Raw genomic sequence first — 26,562 nt, 5'->3', positions numbered from 1 at the left:
ATAACTGAAAAGTTTTGGCATGAACAAAATTAAAGCAACTGGGAAAAGAAAGGAAGAGATTGAGAAAAAGAGGGTAGAAGTTAAAGGCAGCTAAGATTACAAGGCAAAAATTAACTGAAAAAAAATCTTTGCGGCAAATTTCTCTGATAATGGTCTCATTTCCAACAACTCGTTCAACTTAGTAAGAATAAGAGCCAAAAAATATGATGAACAGGCAGTTTCCAAAGGAAGAAATGAAGCTCTCAACAGCCATATGAAAAAAATGCTCTAAATCACTTGTAGCTAGAGAAATGCAAATCGAAACAACTTATACTCATTAGATTGGCAAAGCTGACAAAAAAGAGAAAATGACAAATGTTGGGAGATACAGGAAAACAGGCACGTTGATATACTGTTCATGGAGCTGGGAATTGGTACAACCATTCAGAAACGACATGTTGGAATTATGCCCCAAAGTTACTAGTGTGCATGCCCTATGACCCAGGAAAACACTATAACCCAAAGAAAAAAAAAGAAAGAGGAAAATGAACTCTGTCTACAAAAATGTTAGCAGTTCTTTCTACAGCCACAAAGAACTAGAAACTAAGGGGAAGTAGGGTATGCTCATCAAGTAGGGAATGGGGAATAAATTACAGTATGTGAATGTAATGGAATACTATCGTGCTGCAAGAAATGAAGCAAAAAATGGTTCCAGAGACATTTGGGAAGAATTGTACAAACTGATGGAGAGAAGAGAGAAGTGAGCACATCCAAGAGAACAATTTATGAGATAAGATTAATACTGTAAAAACAAACAATTCTGAAAAACTTAAGCACTCTGATCAACGAAATTATCAACCATGATTGATAAAGAAGAATACTGTACACCTCATGGCAGAGAGATGAGGGACCAATAAGAGTGAAAAAATAATTCTGGATTCGTGGGAATTTGTCTTTTCTTCCTTCCTTCTTTTTTCCTTCCCCCCTTCCTTCGCTTCTTTTTCATCCCTTCTTCCCTTCCTTTTCTCTCTCCCTCCCTTCCTTCTTTTCTGCTTTATTTTCAGTGTGTGTGGAGGGGGAGGTGAGAGGGAGGGAAAAAAATGCTTGACAAATTGAAAATTTTTTTTTGAAGATTCTATGATTCTAATTCACCTTTCAGTCAGCTCTTCTCTGGTGAAACTGCCTCAGTCCCTTTAACTTTTCCTTACAGGACTATTTTCCAGAGGAATCATTCTTGGTGTCCTCTATATTCTCTTCTGTTTCCTCACACCCTTTTGGAAATATGACAATCCAAACCAGCCCTAATACCATCATGAAGGCTGATCTAGTGTAGAACACATTGAAAGACTATTTCCTGGACCACGTGTAGCAGGTTCATTTTAATACAGCATTTTATAATTTCAGTTTTGATAACAGTAACAACAGCAGTACACTGCTCACTCATATTTACCTTTGATCAACTATGACCCTTCACTTTTCTAAGCAGGGGTGGGGAAGGAGGAAAAGAAAGCTGTGGTTTGATCTAGTCAGACAATTCTCATCCTGTATTTGCACTGTTTGGACTTTTATTTATTTTCAACCTCATTACTCTCCTCAGTATTTAAAAGGATTTGATGAGGGGAATGATAATCAGCTATTCTCTCTATCTGTAGAATGCCAGCAAAAGATGAGAACCAGAGCAAGGAGAGTTTTGATGGGACATTAGAAATTCTTGGCCTTCGAAGTGATAAGATACTTGAATGATTTCTTAAGGAAGTTCAAGGAATGACTGTTCACACAGAGCTTAAAGAAGAGACAACCACTTAACCAGGATGGCTTGGACTTTCACCTTCCAGAAGGTCCGGAAAGGGTGGGACCAGATTACTGCTGGAGGGAGTCTCCTCTAGCTTCATGACTCTATGATGAAAGTCTCTGTTCTAAAATTCTTTGTGTTTACATTGGACCAGGTACTTTTTATTGTTTTGTTTGGCAATGGAGAGAAAAGAGTTGGGCACAATAAACCCTAAGTAAGAATGCGGAGATGGCACCATGTCCACTTTGTATTTATTTATGTAGGCAGGCAAGCCGGTAGAGAGACAAACACACCTGGATATTTTCTCAATAGATGTGCCATTAAGTGTCATAAACAAACTCATCTGAGTCTGCCAATACTGTATATGCAGATGGGAAAAAAGTCTTAACACCAAACTCTGGCTGGCCACCAAGACTGTGCCTCACAAGATTATCACTGGTCTGATCAAAAGTTGGTCTAAACATGTTCTATCCCCAAATAGAGACTGTTCTCTCAAAATGAGATCCCTTTGGAAAAATATTAGAATATGCACACAAATACACACACATGTACAAACCCTGAAGAACACCGCCACCGGAAGCTGTACTTTTTACAAGCTATACTGGCGAGAACTGGTGAGTACAGCTGATAATTTGATCAATATTAGAATTACTGTCTAAAATTTCCCAGTCCTGCCTTGGGAGCCCAGAGGCCAACTGGGACATTATGGCAGGGGGACAATGGGGAAAACTCCTCCCTACAGTTGCCCAGTATTGCTAAACCACCAAGGGACACCAGTAGTGCACTAACAGGGAATGAAAAGACTGCACAAAACACCCTACACATATAGAAAGTGCCCATCTGCTGAAGATCAGTTGCTTAGCTTGTTAAAAGTAAGTTACTCAGGTGACTCTGATCTACAAAGGGAAGTTTAAAAAAATCTCCCTTTTCTCTACTTAACCTTAAATACTGACCAAGGAGCTTCAGTATGTGGAGGTGAGGAGGTAGCTACAGCAGAATAGAGATTTGCCTATTTCCCAGGTAACTTAGGGCAAGATAGCATCATCTAAAATCTTTACTTCAAAGTACCAAGTTTTTAATTCCTCCAGTGACTGGGACAAAACCACCTGCCCAACCTTTCTCTACAAAGTGGCACTTCCTAAGAAGAGTCAAGGCAACTGACCGTCATACGTGATGGGAAACCATGAGGGTTCATTATGATGTCAGGGCAGATTCCAGAATCACAGAACGGCATGTCTTCCTGAGGGACGATCAACCCACAAACACCTGGAGGAAGAAAGATTGGGAGTGAAAAGAAAGAGAATGAGCCCAATGGGAGAACAGAGCACTTGCACTGAATCTTCCCACCTTCCCTAATCTCCTTCACCAAAGCAATTTCCAAAAGACCTGTAGGTAGCCTGGTGGATCAACAATTCCCTCCAGGTGGCAGCTAAAAGCGATGTGCTGACAGTGTGCTCATCCAACTTGAAGCATCAGATACAAGTGAATGTTGGAGGTTTCACCTACAACCCCCTCTCAGTAACCATCTCACCCCTTTGAGGGCAACGTCAGGAGGCTACAATACCCTCCCCCACCAAAGTCTCAGGGACAGTTTCCTAATTAGATTCCTACCCCCTCCCCCCCCTTATTGTACATAGCTGATGTGCAATTAAACCAGGGAGAACTTTAGGATTCAATTTTCAAATAACAAGGGCTAATTTGTCTCTGATGTGCTCACAGGTCTGTGTACACAGTTGCAAATACTCAGCTCCTTTGTTTGTCCAAGGTTCCTCTGGCTGAGCCTAAACTGCCTCAAGGAATTACAACGTTGATCGACAGAGTAACATGTAGTAGATGGTTTGTTATTGGCTCAAAGTGTAAAGTTTAACAAGAAAAATCAATTCTTGAACCATTTCCAGCATTAAAGACAGTTAACTATGAATTAGGATTCCAGGATAGCCAAAAAAAAACCCAGACCTCATAAAGACACAGGTTTTCTAAATTTAGTGAAGTAAACTACAGTATTATTGCAGTATCGATAGCTTCTAGAAATGAGAATGATGTCAATACATGAGAGGCTGGGTCTGGCTTGTTTTCTTACTTTGATTTCTTAGTTATCAGAATACAAATAGTGAATATGATTTAGTGTTGGAAAATTAGTTCACAATAAAGTGAGCCAAGGACAAGTAAAATGACGAAAATGCTCTTATGTCAGTCGAAGGATGCCAACCTTTCATCTGCTCTACCTCCCAGGGTCACTGTGAGGCTGGAGCGAGATAATGCATGGAAAATAGCTTTGTAAACCCGAAAGCCCCATAAAACTGTCAGATGTTTTTTGTATTATATTTAGAAATGGATCAAATCAAAACGTTGAAAAATAAGTGATTCTGTGAGAAATGTTTGGTGTATCACAATCACTCATTCTTTTGGTCTTACGATCATCAAATTAGCATTGAAAACCATTTTTTAAAACTTAAAGTCTAAAATTATCTATATCTTTTCTAAAGTGCTGATGTGGGGGCAGGGGGGGCCAGAAGGGATACTTGCTTAAGAGTACTCAGATTTCTGGGAGGCTGAATACATAGTCATCAAGTTTGAGAAGTTGAATGTTAGGGTACTTATTTGCTTTATTATTGGGTTTCTGAAGTTTTTAACACTAAAGCATCCCCACTGAATCTATGGATGGTAAAGTTAGCAGGCATTAGTAGGAGGTTAGCTAGTTGAGTACACTCTTATCTGTGCTAGAGTCAGATTTAATCCTTCCTCACCCTACACTAAAAATCCATCATGTCCATAATGAATTTTGCTGACAAAACACTGGGACTACCAGGAAGGCTAGTCTGAAAGGGATCAAATTATAAATCTAGGTTCACAGACACAAACATTGTCTGTCAGGACACAAAAATGTTCAAAAAAAAAAAAAGGGCAGTGAGAACGTTGGCCCCATGACTTTTCTCCAGAAGGAATATAATTTTGGATTAGTGGGAGTGCTGGGAGATGGCTGATGTAGTTGTATCCCTAAAAAAAAAAATCTTAACCAAAAGAAAAATCCCAAACCCCAAAACAAAAACCAGGCACCCCCCTCACCAGTCACTTCACAGGGGGGTGCTGGCGTCTACTCAGGAGGGAGCTACTTGTCCACCCTCCAAGAAAAGAAAGTGGGGGTGTGTGGAAATAGGTGCATGAACTAAGAGACTGAGCATGAAATGTTCCTGGAGAGGGGAAGAGCAGAAAGATAACAGTCTCCAATTTTATGTTTGAGCTAATGTTTTTTTGCAAAGGCAGTCTGGTTATCAAGATGAGATAAGTTCTTCTTAAATCTCAATTTACTGTTAACTGAAATCTGATTGAAATCTAGACCAAAACTCCCTTTCTGAAGACTTTTCTTACAGGACTTTTTTTTTTCACGTAAAAATGAAACTTTTGGGATGTTTTTCTAACACTCACTTCTAAGAAATCCCTAGGCTGCATCTGTATACCAAAGGCACCTGTAAGCCAAAAATTAAATCTTCCCCAACTTAAAATTACTTTAGGCTCTGAAACCCCTTTCCTGTGCCAAGATGGTTCCCATAGCAGACAGCCCTGTGTTGTTTGTTTTGTGTGAAAGTGAATGATAAAAGATCCATGAAATCGACACAGAAAGGCAGAACAGCAGAAAGAGCCGAGGGCTCTCCATCATTGCGGCTTCTACCCTCTGCTGACTTGGAGAACAATGGCGGCTACACATCCCACCGCAGATCTAACACAGCTGTGCATTTCATTAAATGAAGAGCACTAGTGCCACAAGTAAATAATTAACTTATTCTGGTCCGCTGACTGTGCTTATGAGACCAGTCATAGCTGACAGATTTTAATACAAGTTAACACAAAGAGGGCATAATGAGCTTAGAAGTTAAAACAAAATATTTAGACAGAATCTGATGATCTCAAATGAGCTTGGCCAGTGGAAAAGTTCAGCTTTCAACAAAAACTTCTCCATCATAGATATCTTCTTAAAAAACAAACAACAACAAAAAAAAAAACCCTTTCTTCAGTTTCAGAATCATTCATGCCTCTAATCATAATGGCAAAGTTTCTCTTCGTCCTTTGCACAAAACCAGTAAATCTGTATTTTCTCTAGGGACTGGGGTGTAAAATTCCTCCTGATATTTAAACTCCTAAATGTTATGGTCATTTTCCTCTAACATTGGTTTAAAAATGTAAATGATATGCAGTTCATTTCAATGTGTTAATACTTCCCTGAAAGCCTGAAAAGAGGATGGGCGACAAATAAACCATATCGAATGGAAAATGTTGTGAGACAATTACCAATTCATAGCTCGGATGCTTACACAGCATTTCATATTTTAAAATAAAATCTCAGTCCCTGGCTCATGCTGGTTTCTCAACACCACTGTTTAGAGCACAACCTCCTGGCAGTGAAATGCAAATACACTGGGTTAATATGACTAAAAAAATTCAATAAGCCAGCTAACTGTGCAGTAAGAACTCCAGCTAGGGGAGCTTCTAAAAAAACAGACGACTGGCAACAAAGAAAACTTTTCCATCATTAAAACAGAAGCATTCTGATGTCACCAATTTGAATACTGAGTTTATAAAGGTGAAAGCAAATAGGAAATTAAAAGTACCTCAATCCAAGGGCTAGTCTGCATCCAGAAAAAGCAAACCAAAGGGCCTCCTCTTACGGTGGCTATCCCCCAATCAGACACTTGTGCTAATTTATCAAGTCTGTTTTGGTGGCAAACCAAAAGTTTTGAAGTGGACTGGGTCTGCCGGACACCCTCCCTGTGATCCAGGGAGCTCTTTATTCTCCCAGGAAGTATGTCCAGCTACAACTCCTACGTCACTTTTGATATTTTTAAATCCCCCAACTCTGGTGTAAAGGATTAGTTTGGGGGTCCTATTTTAATCTTATTATAATCATTAAAATTGAGAAAAAAGAAAATATTTTAACATCTGTTGAGCATGGGATAATACATTATTTTATTGACAACCAACCCTAATTTAAATACTGGCCCCCATTGTTTTATTATTTACCCTAATTATTTAGAGAGTTAAGACTGTTGGACCTGGAGTCAGGACAGCCTGAATTCAAATGCAGCTTCAGATACTTGTTAATTTTGTGACACTGGGCAAGTCACTTAACCTCTGCCTCAGTTTCCTCATCTGCAAACCTCATTTTACATGATATATTAGTACCTTCCAGGGCTGTTGTGAGAAGAAAAGATTATTAATAAAGCACCCTGCAAATACGAAAGTGCTTTAAAATGCTATTATTACTAACACAGCTGTACAGTACTCATGCTAACAATGTTGTTTCACGTTACTGGCTCCTCCCAGCCCCTTTCCAGGTGAAGAACCAGAGACGAGTGCTGGGCCCCACGGCAGGGAGGAATCAGTAATGAAACAGAGCCTACTTTGGTGATCAAACGACAGTCACCGAGGATCCCGATGAGTTGCCGCCTAACAAACCTCACTGTTATTCTGCTGAACCAGATGAAGAAGTTTGCTCCATAAAGACTGGCCACGTTTTCTGCTCAACCTAAGTGTGGCAAAGGGCCTTGTCCTCCAAAACCAAACGACCTGGGTACTGAGTGCCGAGCTGAAGTCATTTTGTGGGACACAGGAAGGGACTGGGTGGTCAGCAAAGGAAAGGAGCTCCAGAACATATTCTCTTACCAGCTTCCACTAAAAAATTCAATGGATAAATCTGGGAAAAGATGGCTGTCTTTACAGAACTTATCACTACACCTTAGTTCGAAGACATTGTTCTCCCCAACTGTGGGCTGTATTAATTCTGAATTTATAGTTTCTCTGGATTGCTTTTCTCTACAAAAATAGATCCTCTATTTTCATTTAGTACATCTTTCAGGGATAAAACAGTTTCCCCTAATCAGGAAAACTCCTTTTAATTAGGAGCCAATTAATAAAAATCTAAAAGCAAAAAAATCTACATCCTATTTTCTTGGTCATCTAATTCTAAGAAGAGTAAGATGACGTTGATATTGTGGAATGGACATTATTCTGAACCAGGCTGTGTGAGACTGATGCCCCTCTTCAAAAGATTTTCTGTATGATAATGGATGAAACTCAATTTCACTTTGATGGGCCTTAATTTCTTGCTTTCTGAAGTGGGAGCAACTATCTACCTATTTTAAGTATTCTTTATAGAGCACTCAGAGGTCCTTGGCAGAAAGCACCATATAAATATAAGGTAGTATGATTATAATTATCATCCTCATCATTAATGTACCTAATTACTCTCAGCAGGAAGCACACTGGTATAGGGAAGGGAATAAGTTAATGAATAGAGATAGTAGCAGTGTTACTGATTTTTGCTGAAGGGGAAGAAAGATCAGTCTTAGATAGATCTGTTTAGGTTATTTGACATTATGAAGAGAGTTCCTATAATAACTTTAATCCCATCATGCCCAGGGCTAATATTCTATAAAACTTGACAGAAGGTTTACTGTTGAGGAACATGTTGCTAAGAAAGGAGCAGGCCAGAAGAATTGCAGGAAAGCTTCCAAACCAAGGTGTCCTTGTGGAAAACAAATGTTTTGTTTAGAATAAACTTATCTCTTATGAACCTTTAACTAATCAGAAATATCAGGATCTCTACATGAAAATGTGAATCCCGAATGAAGTGATCCTCCCTCTCCCCTTTCCCTCCACCAATGCTTGTTATCAAGTTAACCATTTTCCCCTACACATCACTACCCCCAAACAATCCCAAAAGGGAGGACAAAAATTGTTGAATCATATTAGCTTTGTCCTGCAGCTGAATCGTTTCCAGATCTATCACATCACTGGGCACATCCTGGTTGACATAATTTTAATTCAGTTCTTCCTTACATGTTAACAGATAAATAATGCATAGGAAAACTTGATTAGCTTTCTTATTAAAACATCACTCTAAATGAGAGGAGGCGCTAGAAGACAATGCTGTTTTTTACACGGCTTTCCCATGAGCTGTGGAATGGTTTGATGTGATAAATTTGCATAGTCTGAAGCACACAAAGGGCTAATTAATTGAAACCCCTACAATGGTCCTGGAAGGCACGATTGTAAAACAAGAGCCACAGGAACTTTACCAAATACACAGTACCCAGAGTGTCAAGAGCTTAATCAAATGTGTTCAGGGTCCACTATTAGGTAACCCAATTGGAGATTTTTATTCTACGCCATAAAACAACTAACCACCCAATACCTAAGGTTTATTTGCGTATTTACTAAAAGGTCAAGAGGCTGCTTGTTAACTGTTTATCCCAAATTTTGTCCTGCAAACAGCAGTTGAATAATGCCTCAGCCCAACCAGGGATCTGTGTGTTTGCACCAAAAAACGCTGAATTTTCCTATTTGTGCCAGAGCTGCCCAAATTTCTTTTCTGATAAAAGCCTGGGAAGATCATAGACTGATCGCCTTGCATGAGCTCCTTTCTTCCTCTCGCCCTGGGAGCTTTCATTAGAGCAGGATCAAACATAGGAGATACCACAAGTCAGACCAACAGAAAAGGGGGCTGTTTCCAGCGTCAGACTGGCAGGAAGTGCTTTGAAAAAAGTAGAAAGCATCATAGAATTGAGAGGTATTGCTATTAATAATTATTTTCTCATTAACTTTTTTTTAAAATATGGACTCAATTTTTAAAGACTTCCAGACATAAAAAAGGAAAACAAAAAAAACCCAAAGGCTTGGAGACATTTGCACTTTCACACTTGAAGTATTCTTTCTTCCTTTCCACAATCTCTTTACAATAAACCTTCTCCAAGATTCACAATGTGCTTTCTTGACAACAACTCTATGAAGCAAGAATTCTTTTACAGGTGAGGAAAGGGCTTTTTCCTCTTTCTGGCCAGTAATTCATCAAGTAAATTTGGGGGGGGGGAATCAATGGAACAGTTTCTTAAGTGTTCCCCCTTTCACTACCCCCCCACCCCGTGTTAACCAGAAGAAGAAAAAACCAGGAAATGGAATTTTCCTTGATCAAGAAGACACCAAAAGAGCAAAACAATATGTGAGCTGAAGTTTGATGCACTGAACCATCCCAGGAAGAAACTGTTCTGATGAGAATAAGAGTTCATTTACCAAAACAAATGCTGCCTTTATTCAATTTAAACAAGTTTCCTTTTCTTGAAGAGTTTAAGTATGGATACTAGAAAAAGGTTTAAGCCACTATCTCAGGTCTGCAGCAATTAAAAAGTTTCTGGGTCCCAACAATCAAACTTAAATACAGTTTTTCCTCTCCTTAGGGATACTGCTCAGCCTGGCTTCTTAGTTCTGTGACCTGCAGGACCTTTGTTGGAGGTGTTAATCCTTTTTCACATGAGAGACTGAGAAATGTTCTTTCAGAAGTGATATATTGCTTTTTCTCCCTCCTCACATCAAAGTAGTCCAATTTTTCCTTTCTCATTGCCCCTTCAGCAGAGAAAATATGGGACAATTTGGAAATATTATAATTTGGTTTGCTGGGTACACAGATAAAGCTTTATTTGGGTTCTTTCTCTTCATTCTTTGGGTCAACAATTTCACCCAAAGAATTTAAGAAAAAAGTAGGGCAAAAAGTCTGCTTACCTTCTAAATAAATACATCAGCTACTTCTGAAACAAAATGCTTAAAACAAAATATCCTTTTTTTTTTTTGATACCTTCCCTATCTGTAGGATATATATCAAAGTGTGAGAGGAACAAATGGCTTCCACCTTAACAGAACAAGCCACTTTGATGCAATTTAATCTCGCATGATATGCCAAGGATCACCCCTATTCACTTGGTATAGTCTTTAGAACTCTAGAACTAAAATGCTGATGGGGAAAGTGATCGAAGAGACACAGTCCACCAGACACTCTAGTCTCATCCTCTTCTCTATGCTCTCCTTTGGCCTATCATGGTACAGCAATCAGGTAAGTCATATCTCTAAAGCACTTGGAAGGCTACATGGAAAACTATAGAGAGAAGTAGACTTCAGAACTCTGAATACTGTGTTCTTTCCCAAATGAACTAAAAAAGAAAAAAGAGAGAAAAGTCCCTTTGTCAAGATAAAATAATAAATGCTGCGTCGTATGGTAGGGCTGTTTAGCATGTAGTATAACCGGCATTACTGCCAATTAGCTGGTCTTTACCAGTATTTTGCATGCTTCTAAAGGATGATTTGCCTGAGAATTTTGATCAAAGTCTCTCCGCCCCTCTGTTTCTCAGGCTAACAGCTGATCATACATTTACTCCTGAGATCCATAACCGAACTCACAAAGAAGGCAAGAAGAACTGAGGCTCTTCAGAGATCCCCGAATCTCCCATCAGAAGATTGAAAGAAGTTCCTGGATCTGAAAAGTGGGCTGTAAATGAAGACTGCCTCTTGCTGAACCCTGGTCTGCCTGCTGTTCAGCTGCAGGATCGTCTTCTGCTGGTTTCTTTACAGAAATCCTTTCCTTCATCCCTCAGCTCCCGGATCAATCCTCCTCCATTTCTGAGGTCACAGAAGGTGGTACTGCTGTATTGTGTCTTCCTACATTTTTAAACAGCTACTGATAAAACACTTTTACTCTCTTTCCCAGACCAGTTATTACACTGCACTCATGCTGATTCCCAACTAATTACTACTTATTCTCTTGCTTCAGTTTACCCACTCAATATGTCATCTTCAGTCTTTTTCCTAAAGGTTTTTTTTAAATAACTTTTACATGCATCTATATTCTTTCCCCCACACATGGAACCCTCTGGTTAGATTCCCCTTCATACTGTTTCATGTATCTACAGATTATCTTGTCACCCTGCCAATGGCTGTGAATCAACAACAGAAACAAAGTTGTTGTAACCATGTTTTCTTTTTCTTCATTTTTGTAACACTTGGAGGGAATATAGTAAGGGGTGTGGAAAATAATACAATTTACACTGTCATGGAATTCGGGAGGAATGTTATGCTTTTAAGTGGAAGACTTAATCGGGAAATCCAGGGGACCACGCAGAGCAGGGGGACACGAAAAGGAACATGAAACAAGCTTGAAATGGAGCCTTTTAAACAGACTGCTGGGGAAGGGGGCAGCTTGAAGGTATTCTCACAGTAGAGTGAACACCCATCACTCAAATATTCCACAATTAAGGAGGCAAACACTGATTCGATTCACTACTGCCCTTGTTCCATCCTGTGTCTGGATGGAGCGAGACACACATATGCACACATATGTACATGCATGTCAACAAGCAGCTAAAAAGACTGCATAGTCAGCTGCTGCCTAAGGCCTTCTCAGGGCTCAAGTTCACAGGCTAGGGAAGCTGAATTGGTACAGCTACGTTGAGTAACTTTTGCCAATGACTGGTATTCCGGACCGAATGCTTCCAAGTAACGACGAATCAATGTACAAACATCCTTGTGTTTAAACCTCATCTGCTCTGTAAAGATGACCTCACAATCCTGGTCTTAAGCCCAGGACCTCCCGAGTCCTCTACTTCCAGTCACCTGCTGGATCTTTGTACTTGGACCGCAGTACTTCAAGCTCAAAACAACGAATAACAGCTCAGGAGGCAGTAGGAAAGACAAGCTGGGAGCCAGCCTCGAGTCAGGAAGACCCGAGCTCAAGTTCTCCTCCAGACGCAGTGACCCTGGGCAATTGTCTAAGACCACTAGTTACTTGGGTGGATAATTTTCAAAGCAGGAGTTTCCCTTACAGATAAAATCCAAGTCTAAACAAAAAACCACTGACTCTCTCGGTCCTTCTTAGCTCACACAGACTGGCTCTCTTAACGAGGTGAATTTGAATCAGTGGTAGCCTCAATCTCAATCAGTGGTCTCCAAAGTAGGGGCTGTGATCAGCCCATGAGAGATGTGTTGCACACCTGGGGAAGGTGTCTGCTCCACCCCACTCCCCCCTCTCCTGAAAGGTTAATTATGGGCCTATCTCCAACTCCATCCCTTCAATATTCTCTCACCACAAGTCTCCCCTGGGGGCCCCTCTGGGAAATTATGACCTCCCCCAACCAGAGCAGGGCAAGCACAATTCCTCACCCTGCATCCTCCCCACCCCCCTCCCCAATCACCACAACTACAGTAAGCTTCCCAATACACACACACACACACACACACACACACACACACACACACAAACACAAGCAAAAACCACAAGATGAGTTGTCACGGATGGCTTACCATCTATTATTTCTAACTCCTCCTCCCCCACCTCCAAATCTGAAGGAGTTCTGTAGTAGTAGAAAGCTGGACTTGGAATTCCAAAGATCTGAGTTCTAATCCTACCTCATATACTCACTAGGTATGTGACCCTAGGCAAGTCAGTGAACTCATCTCTAAAATGAGGATAATAAGAGCACAAACTTCCAAGTTATTGTGAAAATAAAATTAGACAAGGTACTAAATAAATGCCATTATTATCCCAGACTCCCAAGCTCTCAACCTCATTATCCTTGTCTCCTCAATCAGTTATCGATGGCCTCTCGCTCTCCAAATCTGACAATCTTTTCTCAGTCCTCACTGTCCTTAACCAGTTTGTAGCATCTGACCTCTTATCGCCCCATTCTCTTGCTTACACACTCTGTCCTCTCCGGGCCATCGTGATATTTATCTCTGAGTTGTCCTCCCTCTTTTCTGTGTGTTTGTTGATCTTTTAATTTTTAAAATGCATATTCAGTTCATTAATCTTCTATTTTTCTATTTTGTTTATGTATGATGTATGGATATGATTTTCCCCAAGGATTGCTGTAGCTGCATTCCAGAAACCTTGCTATGTTGTTTCATCATTATCATTTTCTTGCTTTTAACATCTGCCTTTTAATATCAATATTCATTAATATTTTAATATTTAATAATTGCAATATCCCTGTACCCTACTGTCTATGTCTTCTTGAAGCTCAGATGTTTTGTTTATCAATTCGGATGCAAAGGCATTTGAAATTTATATGTTCATTACAGATACTGATTTGTTGCCTATGATTTCTTTCAGTTTCTTTGTTTACATCTTTTTATTTTTTGAATGTTTTTGCTTCATCTGATAGCATGATGGCAATACTTTTTTTAAAAATCTATTTTATGCATAGGAATTTTTTTTCTATCCTCTTTTATTTTGTGCATGTCTTTTTTTAAAGTATTTCTTGTAAGAAAGATTGTAAAATTTTTTTTGTTTTTCTTTGTATATTGAAATGTATACTTCAATCAGACATATATGAATAAGTTGATGTTTACCAAGTTCATAACAACAATGCAATATTTTTAAGAGAAAAACAAATAAATGAAGGCTCCAATGAGCCTTGCCCTGTGATAAGATCACAATTTTTTTTTTTTGATAGGCAAAGTATTACTACCTCTCCTTAGGTTTACTTAAATAATTTTAGTTATAGTTCTAAAAGCTGCAGTGGAAAGTGGAACATGGAATTCCCAGAATCCTACATGTCAAAACTAGACTGAGAGGTGAGGCTGGCTAGGGGCAGGACTTATAAAGCAGTCAAGCTTTATATATAACTAAAAGACGAGTATGTTCAAGTTGGAGTACTGGTGCGTCTCTACCTACCACTTCACAAAAGCTCAGTTACCTGACTTTTTACCCCCTTCCAATAAATTTGATGAAGTTGTCATAGAGGACTAACAAGGGAATCCAGATTAATCAGAGGATTTTTACCCTTGGATTAAAAGCCATCTGGAAAAGGAAAATTAGAAAGACAAACTCCTTAGCACAAGTGAAAGGTCATCAAAACCCAAGAGAATGTCTTTCATTTGGTTCCACAGAGATGTACCAGTCATCACCCTCCCCCTAAAACAAAATCTGTCTGTGAGACTCTGTTCCTTTAGAGATTCTTTGCAAGATGGGGAGGGCCTCAAGGAGCATTCATCCCTCTGCTCAGCTATGGCTAGGGCCCCAAGACATGCTGGTGTTTCTCTCCAGAGCTACGTTATGTCTGGGCCATGGTGGAACAGGGGAAGAAGCCTGGGTTTGGAGTCAAGAAGGACCCATGTCCTGATCCTGCCTCAGTCACTGACTAGCTACGTGACCCTCAGAGACGGCCTTACACCTGCTGTCTGCCTCTGGTCTGCACCTAGCTGGTTAAATACCATTTTCTCCATTAGAACGGAGCTGGGGGCAGCAACAGGGCTTTTGACTTTCTTTGCACCATCAGCACTTCGGTAGTGCCTGAAACACAGCAAACTCGGACTGACTGACCAGCACTGGGCAAATCCCCTCACCTCTAGGGCAGCCTCATTTTTTTTCACCTGTACAACGGGTATAATATTACCTACAGCACCAACCTTAAGGAATACTAACAGATGCATAGTGCTGTGCACCTCTGGCCCCATGGAAATGTCATTACTCCATCATCAGAACACAGCTGCCTAAGTCATGGCATGTTCCAGACGGGCAAGTGCTCACCGTGTTCAGCTGTCAGAAGCCAGGCTGATGTCACTTCATTAGACAAGCCCCACTTCATTAAAGTTGCTAGGGTCCATTTTTGAAGAGTTTGTGGTTTTTCTGTCTATGAAATAGTCACCTACCACTCCTTTGGGAGTAAACTGTCACTTCCTAAATGGAGCCTGGGGGACTTCAGGCGATCAGGGTGGTTTATATTAGAATCCTTCGGCCCAGAATGCAGGACAAGGATGTGGGCGATGCTCTGAGGGGTAAATAGCAGTACCCATTTATGAATCAGGGAGGGAGAGCGGTCCTGCTAATGCTCTGATAATACAAGCTGAGCTGTGGACATGGGCGAAAAGATGAAACATGGCTCAGAAAACTGAAATATGGTCTGAGAAATCTAGTCATTTGTTCAAGGGAGCCCTGAGGGGAGAAAATAGGTCAAGTTCTAAAAAGATGAGGATCATTCTGGGTTACAAGAATGAACAGATATTGTGTAAATAAGTTTAATGCATGTGTAGAAAATGTATCAGATTCCATGCCATCTTGGGGAGGAAGGGAGGGGGGAAGAAAATTTGGAACTCAAAAACATGCAGAACTGAGTGCTGTAAACTAAAAATAAAAAAAATTAAAAAAAAATAAACTGAAAAGTTCCCTTAACATGTAATGAAATAAAAGGCCAGGAATATACATGAGACATAATTTAGTGCCCAGGAGCTACGTCAATCATGGGTTTAAAAGCAATTCCAGAGTACGCAACAGTCACACCATTCAGTGTCTTAGAAGAAGATTAAGGTGAGAACTAAAAATACTTCTTTTTGATAACAAAATAAAAGACCAAAAAATTATTTTAAAGAGGACAGATATAAAAGTTCTCAGCTGGTAGGCATAAATCTATTTTCAACAAGTTCATTTTGAAAGTTTTTTTTTAAAAAATGCAGTTTACCTTTTTGTCCATGGCGACTACTGAATTTGTCTCCAATTTCTGGACGTCTCGTCTGTCTTAATAGCATTTTGATGAGAAAAGCATCCTCCGCATTTGAGGATATCATGACTTTTTCGATGTAGGAATCTGTTGCACCTTTGTAGCTAAGGAAAAGAGAGAAGATGATGTTTTGTCACTCTGCCATCCAGAGCACCAAATAGAACCCACCTGGCTGCTTCCCTCCCCCATCATCAAGTCCAGGCTACACTATCTCCTACAATCCCAATGGACCTAACCTCCCCCATACACAGGTCAGCCCTCTTCTCTTAGGCTACCCTGTCTCTCCCAAAGAAGTTTTGAGCCAGACTTCATTTCTCCCTCAACGATTCTTCTGGGAACTTACTCAATCCCTTTTTGGGGGCCTCCCAATAAGGTTCTCATCATCCGAAGAGCAGCAGTTTACTGCTAGGTTACCTCTGAAGTCAAAGATAACATGGAGTTCTGATTTTTAAAAAACAGAGCATTTTAACGGGTTACAGAATGTTTCATTCTGTTGCATTTTGTGTCAGTCTGAAGTCTTGTCTTTATTTTAACTGAGGTAGAGACATTTGCTATCATCTCAAAATGTCTCTTCTGACATATAAACAACTCAAATAAACTCCAAGCCACAAAAAACAAAATGTAGAGGCCGAGCATTAGCACATGATTATTTCTTTAGATAATGCATTTACAGACACTATGTCCCAAGGGCAGTAATCAATCCTCCACCAATCGACAAGTATTTATTAAATGCCCACAATGCGCTAGGTACTGTGCATGTGTGTACGTGACATATACTTACACCCTGCAAGTTAATTTTATGTTCTAAAAATTTTTATTGGTAAATTTTATTTTGCTAGCCTAAGAATGATAGTCTCAACTACCAACTAATTCCTCCATAAAATATAATTTCCCAAAGAGTAGAGCAAACTATTATAAAAGCACCAGCATGTAATTCTAGTTTCCTTTTTTCCAGAAGAATAACAGAAGCTGCATTTCCATCTGCTCCATCCCTCCTATGGCTCCTTAGTTCTCTTGAAGTACACCGAAGAGACCTGGGGGCATTTTCACCTCCTTCCCACCCCAACACACACACACACACGCACGCACGCATGCATGCACGCACGCACGCACACCTCTCAGACCACTAAAAGCCTGCTCATTCTTTAAGGTGCAGCTCCAATGGTCCTCCTTTTCCCTTGGGCCTCATGTGGCACTGGGATCGTGCCTCTCCTATGGACTCAGCATGCTCTATTTTGTATCAGATGGGTGTGGTATGTGTGTGTGTAGGGGGGATGTGTGTGGACCACACACATACTCCCTTCACCTCTCTCCTCAGCAGAGGGTTCTGTGCACAGTGAGCACTGGGGGCTCAGGATCCCACCACTGAGTCATCCCATGAGGACCGGCAGTAGAACCCAGGAGCAACTGCTTCTTTATCCCTGGCTCACTAGACCCCAAGGCCTGATCCCCACAACCCTTCCTTTCTCCGCCCTCTTGCCAAGATGGTGGCACAGACACCTACGTTATTGGGACATCTTTATACTGTGGCTGCTGAGGCACGCTGCTCCCCTCCAGGGGAATCTGGGTGACTGTCGGCATAGACTTGTTCACAAGCACCTGCTTGTTTTCAACTTTCTCACCTAAGAAAACCAGAAGAACATTAGGTTTCTGCACCATCTTCTTGAAAATGCACAGGTCACTAAAACATGAAGTTTTGGTCAGACTTGCTAAAGTAAGGAGAGAGACTAATCCAAAGGGCCATGCTTATTACCCTACTATTTTTAAAACAATGAATTAAGATAAGAGCACAGGATCTCACACCCAAAGCAGCAGTTTTCAGTCCAGGGATTCAGGTGCAGGGCATAGAGCCCTGGGCCTGAAGCCAGAAAGACTCATCTTCCTTAGTTCAAATCTGACCTCAGACACTTCTAGCTGTGTGACGCTGGGCAAGTCACTAACACTGTCTCAGTTTCCTAATCTGCCAAATGAGCTAGAAAAGGAGATGGCAAACCAGTCCAGCGTCTTTACTGAGAAAATCCCAAACAGTTCACAGAGTCAGGACTGAAAAATGACTGAACTGCAACAATGTTTTGATAAAGGAAGACAAAGCAGCTTTCAGTGCCCATTTAAAACCTGATGGTGAATAATAATGATGATGATGATATTTCTTCAAATAATGGCAAACCAGTAAGTCAACCTAGAGCAGATCAGCAAAATAAAAATATTTTCTTCTACCAGCAAGTCCCAGTTTTATTTTCAAACCAAGAAAACATGTGCGCTCTTTCTTTGTGGAGGGAGTATTTATTAATCACATGTGTGTGTTTCCTGCTGAAATGGGTTCTCCATGAAGACAAGCCCTGCACTCTCTGCAGTCCTACCTTCCAGGACCAGAGCCTGCAGAGAGCCCAGGAGCTGTTTCCTCCTCTTCTTTGCAGGGTTCCAGGCTCAGGTCTGGGCTGCTTGTCGCTATCATACTAAGGCTAGTCATTACATCATGATGGATTTGCCACAGCCCCAGACTGAAGAATTGGAAGGGACGTTTGAGTCCAACTCTCAAATCATGAAACAGTCACATGCCATTAGAATCTGATGTGGTTAACATGTGTCACATTATAAACCCTAACACCTAATGTTTTAAAAAGGTCTGAAAATATCCTCTATGTCTACTCACTTCTTCACAGAGAAGTTCACTTCCCAAAGATTTAACCTCCCTGCCCCACCCCTCCACCCACAGAGTGAATCCTCAATTAAAAGTCAGAGAGCAGACAGGATATGAACTTGTCCTTTTTCAATGGGGAAGTGCCAGGGGTGTGGAGGACTGGAGCTGGGATTTTATTAATGCCAGGCCTTGTGGGATGGAAACATTTTCTCCACGGGGACACTGAGAGGGTAAGTGATCTGCCTTAGATCAAAGAGGTGGTAGAAGGGCAGCCTAGCATAGTCTTGTCTCTGACCCATACCCATAGTATGGGATAACTGCCCTGTCAGCATGCACAAGAAAAAGCATTTCCAAAGTGGCTCTTACCTGGAGAACAAATGCCATCAGCATCTAAAATTTCATGCCGCCAGATTGGCTTCCTTGTTGCTGCATCCAGCATCGGTCCCATCACTTTATCAAAAGTTTGATTGGTGTATCGTTTCAATGTACACTTGGCATTTTTGTACACGAGGCATCGTCCAAAGCCTGAAATGAAACACAGTCAGGTATGAGAACCACTTTCCTAGGAGACCCTACTTTATAATGCAGTCATAGCAGATGAGCACCTGGCCTGCGGGAAGCAACCGGTAAGAGAGGGTAAGTGGCCCTCGAGTTCTGTCAGATCCAATCACAGAACTTCCAACCTGGCATCTCCATGCTCATCCAGCTCACATGCCTCATTCTGCACACACGGAGAGGTTTAAATGCCTCACCTGATCACTAGTGAGAAGTCGGGGCACAGGGCTGCTGCCTTGATTTTTGGGCTTTTCCCACCATATGATGTGGGCTCTCAGCACAGCACAGCCCTATCCCCCTCCCTTGGAAGAAGTATGTTCGTCACAGGGTAGGACTTTTTCTCATCCAGGTTAGGCAGAGGAAACTCTACCCTCCTACTCCTATACTCTCAAAGATCGTTTCTCTAGGAGTCCTTTATTGGGAGATGAAGTTGGTTCCCTCCGATGTGAGCTCTTGGAGGCAGGGACTGTCCTGCTTTCCTACCTGTCCCTGCAGTGCTTTATACCTAGTAAATGCTTCACCCATCCACTCCTCCATCCAGCCGCCAACTTCACCATGACGAGGCCCTCACCTCAAGGAGGCCGGGGAGTGATGTTTCAGCATATCACTGGTTTATCAACCCCGTCTATGAGGGTATTTCCTCCATGTTCTCTCACCTCATACTATATCCATCAATAAACCCCACCACCACCACCAGGAGCTTTGTTTTGTATTCATTAACATTATCAGGGCAGTGGCCCTTTGGCTGCCCATTTGTGATGCCTCCCTTTCTAGACATCCACATCCTCAATGACATCTTTCACAAAACTGCCAATACAGGCTTCTTCACTGTGATTGGGGCAACCCCGGGGCCTTAAAGGCTCTACCTGAGGGGTGCAAGTCCTGGGAGGCTTTACCAATCTGAGCAAGTCTCCAGACCAGGTAGGCCTGTAGGGAAAGGCTCATCCCCAGCAGGCTGGCTGCCAGGTGCTAAAGGTGACCCACGGACAACATAACAATGTACAACAGGCCTCGGTCTTATGCAGACCCACTTTTTGCTTCATGGTGATGAGAAAGGAGACAGAGGATGATAAGAATCACATATTGTTTAAAGTTTATTCTTTTACTTAAAGAGCTAATAAGTTTTAGTTAATAAATAACCAGAAATGAGATGAACTAACTGTCCAAAGATTAACTGGGATAAACAACAAGGTGTACTTGAAACACCTGGGTAGGGAGAGATGTGACTATTGGCTCCAACTGGATTCATCAAGCACATCTTCACCCAAAAAGCTGCTCCTCAAGACACAAGGCATCATCCAAAGCCTGAAAGGAAACAAGGTTTCCAGAGCTGCAAGTCTGGGCTGCTGGTTATTTCTTTGCCAAATTTACTTTTAACTTGATATACTCTGTAACTCAATTTATTTCTTTTTTTTTATTTTGAAATATTTTATTTATTCATACTATAAGAAACTTTCCACTCTCACTAAAATATTTTAAATGAGAGCAATGTAGCTGACTATACGTAGTTATTTTTTCAAAATCTTGGTTTTATACTTTAAAAAATACAAATAAGATTAAATGTAGAAATGGCAATAAAATGAGATAATATTTCTAAAGCACAGCACAGTGCCTGGCAAATAGCAGGTACTTAATAAATATTTGTTTCCTCTCTTCCTTCTTTCCTGCCTCCCTCCCTTCCTCTGTCCTTTCTTGTTCTTTGTCTTCCTTCCTCCTTTCCTTTCTTTCCTCCCTCTTTTTCTTCCTCTTTCCTTTCTTCCTTCTCTCTCTTCTTCCCTCCATTCCTCTCTCTCTTCCTTTCTCCCTTCTCATCCTTTCTTCCCTCCCTCCCACTATCCCTCCCTCCCTCCCTCTTTCCTTCCTTCTGTAATTTATTTCAATAAACATTTATTGAGTACCCACTTTGTGTGAAGCATACCATATCCTGGAGACTAAAATGCAATGAACGGTCCTTTGACCTCTATAATACGTTTACTGGAGAAATATCTTTCCAAGATATACTAACTAGCATGTCATCAGAAATTTAAATAAGAAAATATTTCAATTAGAAATGAGCCTTATAACTGGCAAAATAAATGTTGGTTCTCAATATACTTACCTAAAGTCCAACTTCTCTGGAAAACCAAGGAATTTGGTTAAGAAAGGCTAAAAGTGAAACCAAGTGTCTAAATAATCCCCAAACCAGTAGATTAAACAACTTTCAAGCAGCTAGTAATACAAAGAAGCAAGCGATTAAGGCTGGGCCACAGAACATTTCAGGTCCTCACGTCACCTCACTTTCCACTCTCCTCCACCATAAGCCCCAGGACAATATTGCCCAGGGACTACTGAGCTCAGACAGGAGCTCCAGCTCCTTGGGAGAGCATTAGAGGATCTTCCAAGGGCTTGCAACTGTAATTAACAGAAATGGATACCAGTGTAACAGAATTTGTGTCAAGGTAGGATTCTCTTCTTCTAAGTGTAAATTGTCATTTTATTCACAGGTGGTTGCCGTAAAGTCAGGGGCAGGAATCTCAGATCATTAAATGGCATCGCAGAGTTTCTGACAGACATCACAAAGTCTTCAGGTTTTCACATAAACGTTACCAGTTAATCAGAAAGGAAAACATCTAGTTTTAAAGCATGGCTGTTGTCGTTTGGGGAGAAAAAGAAGCATAAATTAAGTGCAGCCGCCATTAATGCCAAAGACACATGTCCAGGAGCACTGTTACTGCTGCCTAGCAACTAGGAGGAGGGTGGGGAAAGCCCCATGGGCAATGCCAAGGGGGGGGGGGTAGCAGGGAGAGGCCGTGAATAAAGAAAGCAGCTTTCATTTCAGGTGGTCACTGTCGTTCCTTATTCTACTTATAAAAATTCAGCTCTCTACAAATTTAGAGAGAAGAGTTCCCTTATTATTACTGTTTCTCATCGAAGGAAGGTTATCATGTTATTGGGATGATGTACCAAGCGATACACAAGTTTCTCATTCAAATACTGACCTTTTAAACCCATGTATCACCACAGCCTCAGTCAGCAGGTTTATAGTCACAACAAACTAGACCGATTTTAAGACAAGTAATGGCAAAATTGCTTATTCACCTCCCAGAGAGAGAGACTGACCTGAGACTTCTCTTCTGATGTGTTAATATCAAAAGTTCCTGTTGGTGTAAAAGAGTAAAGGTTCTATCCACTAGTCTAGAAACCCGAAAACCTTAATCGTAAACAGGATTTGTGTTTAGGTAACAGAAAGTCAACCTTAGGTGCTCAAACTTTTGTTTGAATTTCAAACAACTGCTGTGCCAAATATACCCCATGTTCAACAACTACAGATTGACTGAAGCCATTTTCCTAGCCTGGCCTTTCACATTCTGCAGAGCATATTCGCCTCTATTATCTTGGTTATCCAAGGGCACTCTGAAGCAGGCAGCACCCTCATCTTACAGATTCAGAGATGGCCATGCTGAGGCAGGTCCCCCTTGCCCAGCAATGATGGCACTGTGCCTGGAGGTTGGGCCTTCAGGCTTCTCCTCCAGTCCAGTGTCCTTCCCAGTCCGCCATGCTATCGTGGCTAAATCAAGAGTCTAGACATGCCCAGGCTGTGCGTGTGTGCACGCAGACATGTTCCAAGAATCTACTGGCCTCCCCTGCCACGTTCGCTTCTTACCTCTGTCCAAGGAGGCCTTGTTGAGAACTAATGCATCTTCAATATCATAGCCACTATAGCTCATCACAGCAACTGTGGCATTCTGTCCAGCTGGGAGTTTCTCAAATTCTATCAGTTCAATGGTTTTTGTTTTAACCATCGGCTTTTGTGGATAGGCCAGCAGGTACATGAGAGTATCAATTCTGTTCCGTTGATTATATCCAATAGTACCTTTATTGGTAATGGGGGAAGGAAAAATAAAACAACACTTATTTTGGTATTTGAAATAACTGGGCAATAATAGAGATGATTAAAAATGCATTTCATTTATTCACTCCACAAACATTTATTCAGTGCTGACTGTAAGCAGAAGTCTGTTCTCTACTGGGATGAGTAAGATTTCATCCTTGCCCTCAAGGCAGGTAAAAAGTGGTTTAAGGGTGAATTCAGGAAAGGAAAAGATCACTTTAAGCCTTGGTGGGGGTGGGAGGAGAGGCATCTGAAAAAGGGCATGGCAAAGATAAAAAAAACTTTCACAAATATAAATGTGAAAATCCAGTCTATAAAGCTAATAATACATTTTTGCACATTTTGTTTGACAACATTTAAAAGTCAAGAAACCCAAATTAATCTTTAATTAACTGGAATTGTATAGTAATCTCTTGAAGACTTTGAGATTGGGTAATTGTTTGGTGTTGGATAACAAGAAGCAAACCAGTACGGACCACAGTCCACTGTGTCCCTTCCGAAGCTTCTCCAAGTCATGGGACTCTTTGGAGTCTCTCCTACGCAAGAAAAGCTTAATGTACTTTCCCATCTCAGCCCTTGGGCCTTCCTACTGGTGCCTATAGTGGTCCTGGGCAGAGTGTGAGGATGGCCGTCGGCCAATGAACCCCATCTCTGCAGCCATCTTTTTTCTTCTCCCTGCTGATGGATTATCTGCCTCACTCAGTAAAAGCACTTTATTTTAACCCCAAGGAATTTAATTTTTTTAATATTTAACTTATTTTCAGTTTTCAACATTCATGTCCTTATATTTTCTCCCCTACCTTCCCCCCTCCCTCCCCAAGACAGCATGCAATCTGACACCATTTTCACATTAGTCACGTTACATAAAAGAATTATAACGAATGGGAGAAACCAGGAGAAAGAAAACAAAAGAGAAAAGAGTCAAGCCTAGGGAATTTAAACAAAGGAGCCTGAATTCTAGCCTAGACATACAATAAATACTCCAGGTAATCCAGAGGAATTCAAAACTCTCAGACTCCAGATGGTTCTAGATTAGGGTCTGAGAGATGTTCTAGTCCTCCCATGTCACTTATCTGACCTACCCCCAACAAAATTTTTGTTCCAAAAGGCCAAGAAGGCCGGTGTGACAAAAATCAGACAAAAGTAACGACTAGTGCTTGTGTGAACAGAAACCTCATTAATGTTCTTCCATCCCAAAGTGATCCAGCACAGACTCAGGGACCCTACATTCTATTTAATTTTATTTCCACAAACTAGTATTTGTAAACTGGTGAGAGACACTAAAGTTGCATACTGTAGCCCCCCTGCCTCAATGTGCAGAATCTCTAAGCTCTTACCACACAGGAATTAGTTTTGTTGTTAAGGTTCCTTCTGATTCTGGAAGAAAACAATCATACGGAGGAGAATAAAGGATTATCATTGTAAAGGCACCATCAGATCTTTGAAAGCTGCTAGGAATTCCATGGTACTCTGCCCAACCACATGGATTTATTCCAGCACCTCTGGCTAAAGATCCGAGGCTGGTCTGAAAACCAAGAGCCACCTGAGGCTTACGAAGTTAGCTCTATAAATCACCAATTAATGTATGTTGATATGGCATCACGAAGGGTGTGATCCAGTGTGGCACTGAAACCTCCATTGTGCAGTAACAGAATTACTGCTGTGAGGCCTGTGGTAAAAGTTCACTCACAATAAGTGTGTCCTTTTACGTGGGATCACTGAAAATTTATGGGCAGATTTCACCTCCAATTGTGAGCCTTTCCCCAGCTTGAGACGAGGATTGAGGCAATGTCCCACCAGGCTGCCAAAAACGTCTTCTGAAGGCCCAGAGGGCATTACTAAGTGACAGAGAAACATAAATGGCTTAGCAGCTACACCACAGCCACAGAAACTGGGTCCTGCTATAAACTGTGCTATCTCGCCTGGTGCGGTCTGGGTTTGCAGTCATTACAAGGGACCATTGACCGAACCAAATGCTAAAAAGAGTTAAGACGTGTTTTGTGTTTATGATCTCATGGTAATTTTTCCATTTGAGTCTTTTAACGGGTAGTTTTTTTTTTAAATACGATTAAACATTTATTGAAAGTTAAAAAGTAGTTTATCAACGTAATTTCTGCATCCCATCAATTCCTCTTCAATAGGACTGGGTCATAAAAGCATGGACTTTGATAGCCTCCTCCTCCCAAGATCCTATTAGTCATTATCTAATTCTGTAAAAGATGCTTCTCTACAATTTTTAAATGTTAAAAATCATAAAAAGTAAGCTGTCTATCTCAATGCCAAGTTATTCTAAAACATCTGTCATCTCAGAATTCAGTATCAGAATGCAGATGAAGTAGCATCAATGATTCGGACAATGTTGCTATCTGAGCAACATCCTCCCTGGAGCTCTTGGAATGTGGACAGTTGAGCCTACCTTCTCCTCCCTCCTCCCCTGATTATTTACCAAAAGTTTCAGTGTATTCACTTTACATGTGGCATGCCAAGGACACCAGTGCAGGGGGCTCCTAGCAAGGGAGTGCCCAGCATGGTCCAGTGGATAGAGCACTGGACTAGGAGTCAGGAAGAACAGAGTTCAAATCCCATCTCTGGGGAAATTTAGTTAACTACTCAATCTCAGTTTCCCATTTGTAGAATAGGGATAAAAATAGTGCCTACATGCCAAGACTGTTAAAACGCTATTAAATGTAGATTGCAACCAGTCTACAACTTAATAAATAAATCTTAGAGGATTATCAGAAGCACAAGAGGTTGGTGACTTGCCCAAGATCACACAAACAGCCAACATCAGAGTCTTCTAGACTGCAAGTCTAGCACTCTATGCATTAAGTCAATCCACCCTGTAGAATTTAGCCGATATGTGATCTAGTGTGCATAAGAAGCATGAAGGAAGTACCTAGTGTGTGGAGCACTGTGCTGCATGCTGGGAAAGATGAAGGCGACAAAGATCCAGACCAGGCCCTTGCTTAGGGAGCTCTCTCTTGGTCAAGCAGGGGCGTCAGATCACAGAACAAAACAGCAAGAAAAGGCGAGATGACAGAACAAGGGCATCAACATGTTATGGGAAGTCTGAGGGAGAAGCAAGTCACCATCAAGGCACATGGGATCAATTAGGAGGATTAAGAAGAACTCCCTTCAGAAGCAGAGCTGGTATCAAGGTAGGAGGGAGAAAAGGAGGAGGCTGAAGCAGCCCAGCAAATTCACATTGAGAAAAATGAGATGAAGTGATAATCAAACAAGTTTCTCTGTCTCTGTCTCTCTGTCTCTGTCTCTCTCCCTCCCTCCCTCTCTGCATGCCTGTTTCTGTCTCTTCCCGCCCCAGTATTTGCTTTGGCCATTGAATTCACGAGGAAACTCAGCTTGGGCCACATCTGGGGAAAAAAAGGGCCCTAGCAGTCAGTCTGTGGGGAAG

At 41.2% G+C, this 26,562-nt stretch overlaps 1 protein-coding gene across 2 annotated transcripts in view; it reads right to left on the bottom strand.

The window, feature by feature from the left end:
- POLR3B (RNA polymerase III subunit B) overlaps window positions 1–26,562 on the bottom strand; it is a 138,752-nt gene that overhangs the window by 18,378 nt on the left and 93,812 nt on the right. For both annotated transcript variants that reach the window (XM_036760385.1, XM_036760386.1), the window contains 5 exons: window positions 22,923–23,132; window positions 19,091–19,249; window positions 17,588–17,705; window positions 16,045–16,187; window positions 2,934–3,037 (listed from right to left, as the gene is read on the bottom strand). In XM_036760385.1, the coding sequence (XP_036616280.1) occupies window positions 2,934–3,037; window positions 16,045–16,187; window positions 17,588–17,705; window positions 19,091–19,249; window positions 22,923–23,132 (734 nt within the window). The remainder of the gene's footprint in view (window positions 1–2,933; window positions 3,038–16,044; window positions 16,188–17,587; window positions 17,706–19,090; window positions 19,250–22,922; window positions 23,133–26,562) is intronic.

Source organism: Trichosurus vulpecula, chromosome 5 (assembly GCF_011100635.1).
Source record: "Trichosurus vulpecula isolate mTriVul1 chromosome 5, mTriVul1.pri, whole genome shotgun sequence".
In the NCBI taxonomy this organism is placed as follows: Eukaryota; Metazoa; Chordata; class Mammalia; order Diprotodontia; family Phalangeridae; genus Trichosurus; species Trichosurus vulpecula.
The sequence above is the reverse complement of the archived record's forward strand: the minus strand, read 5'-3'. Positions and strand labels throughout refer to the sequence as shown.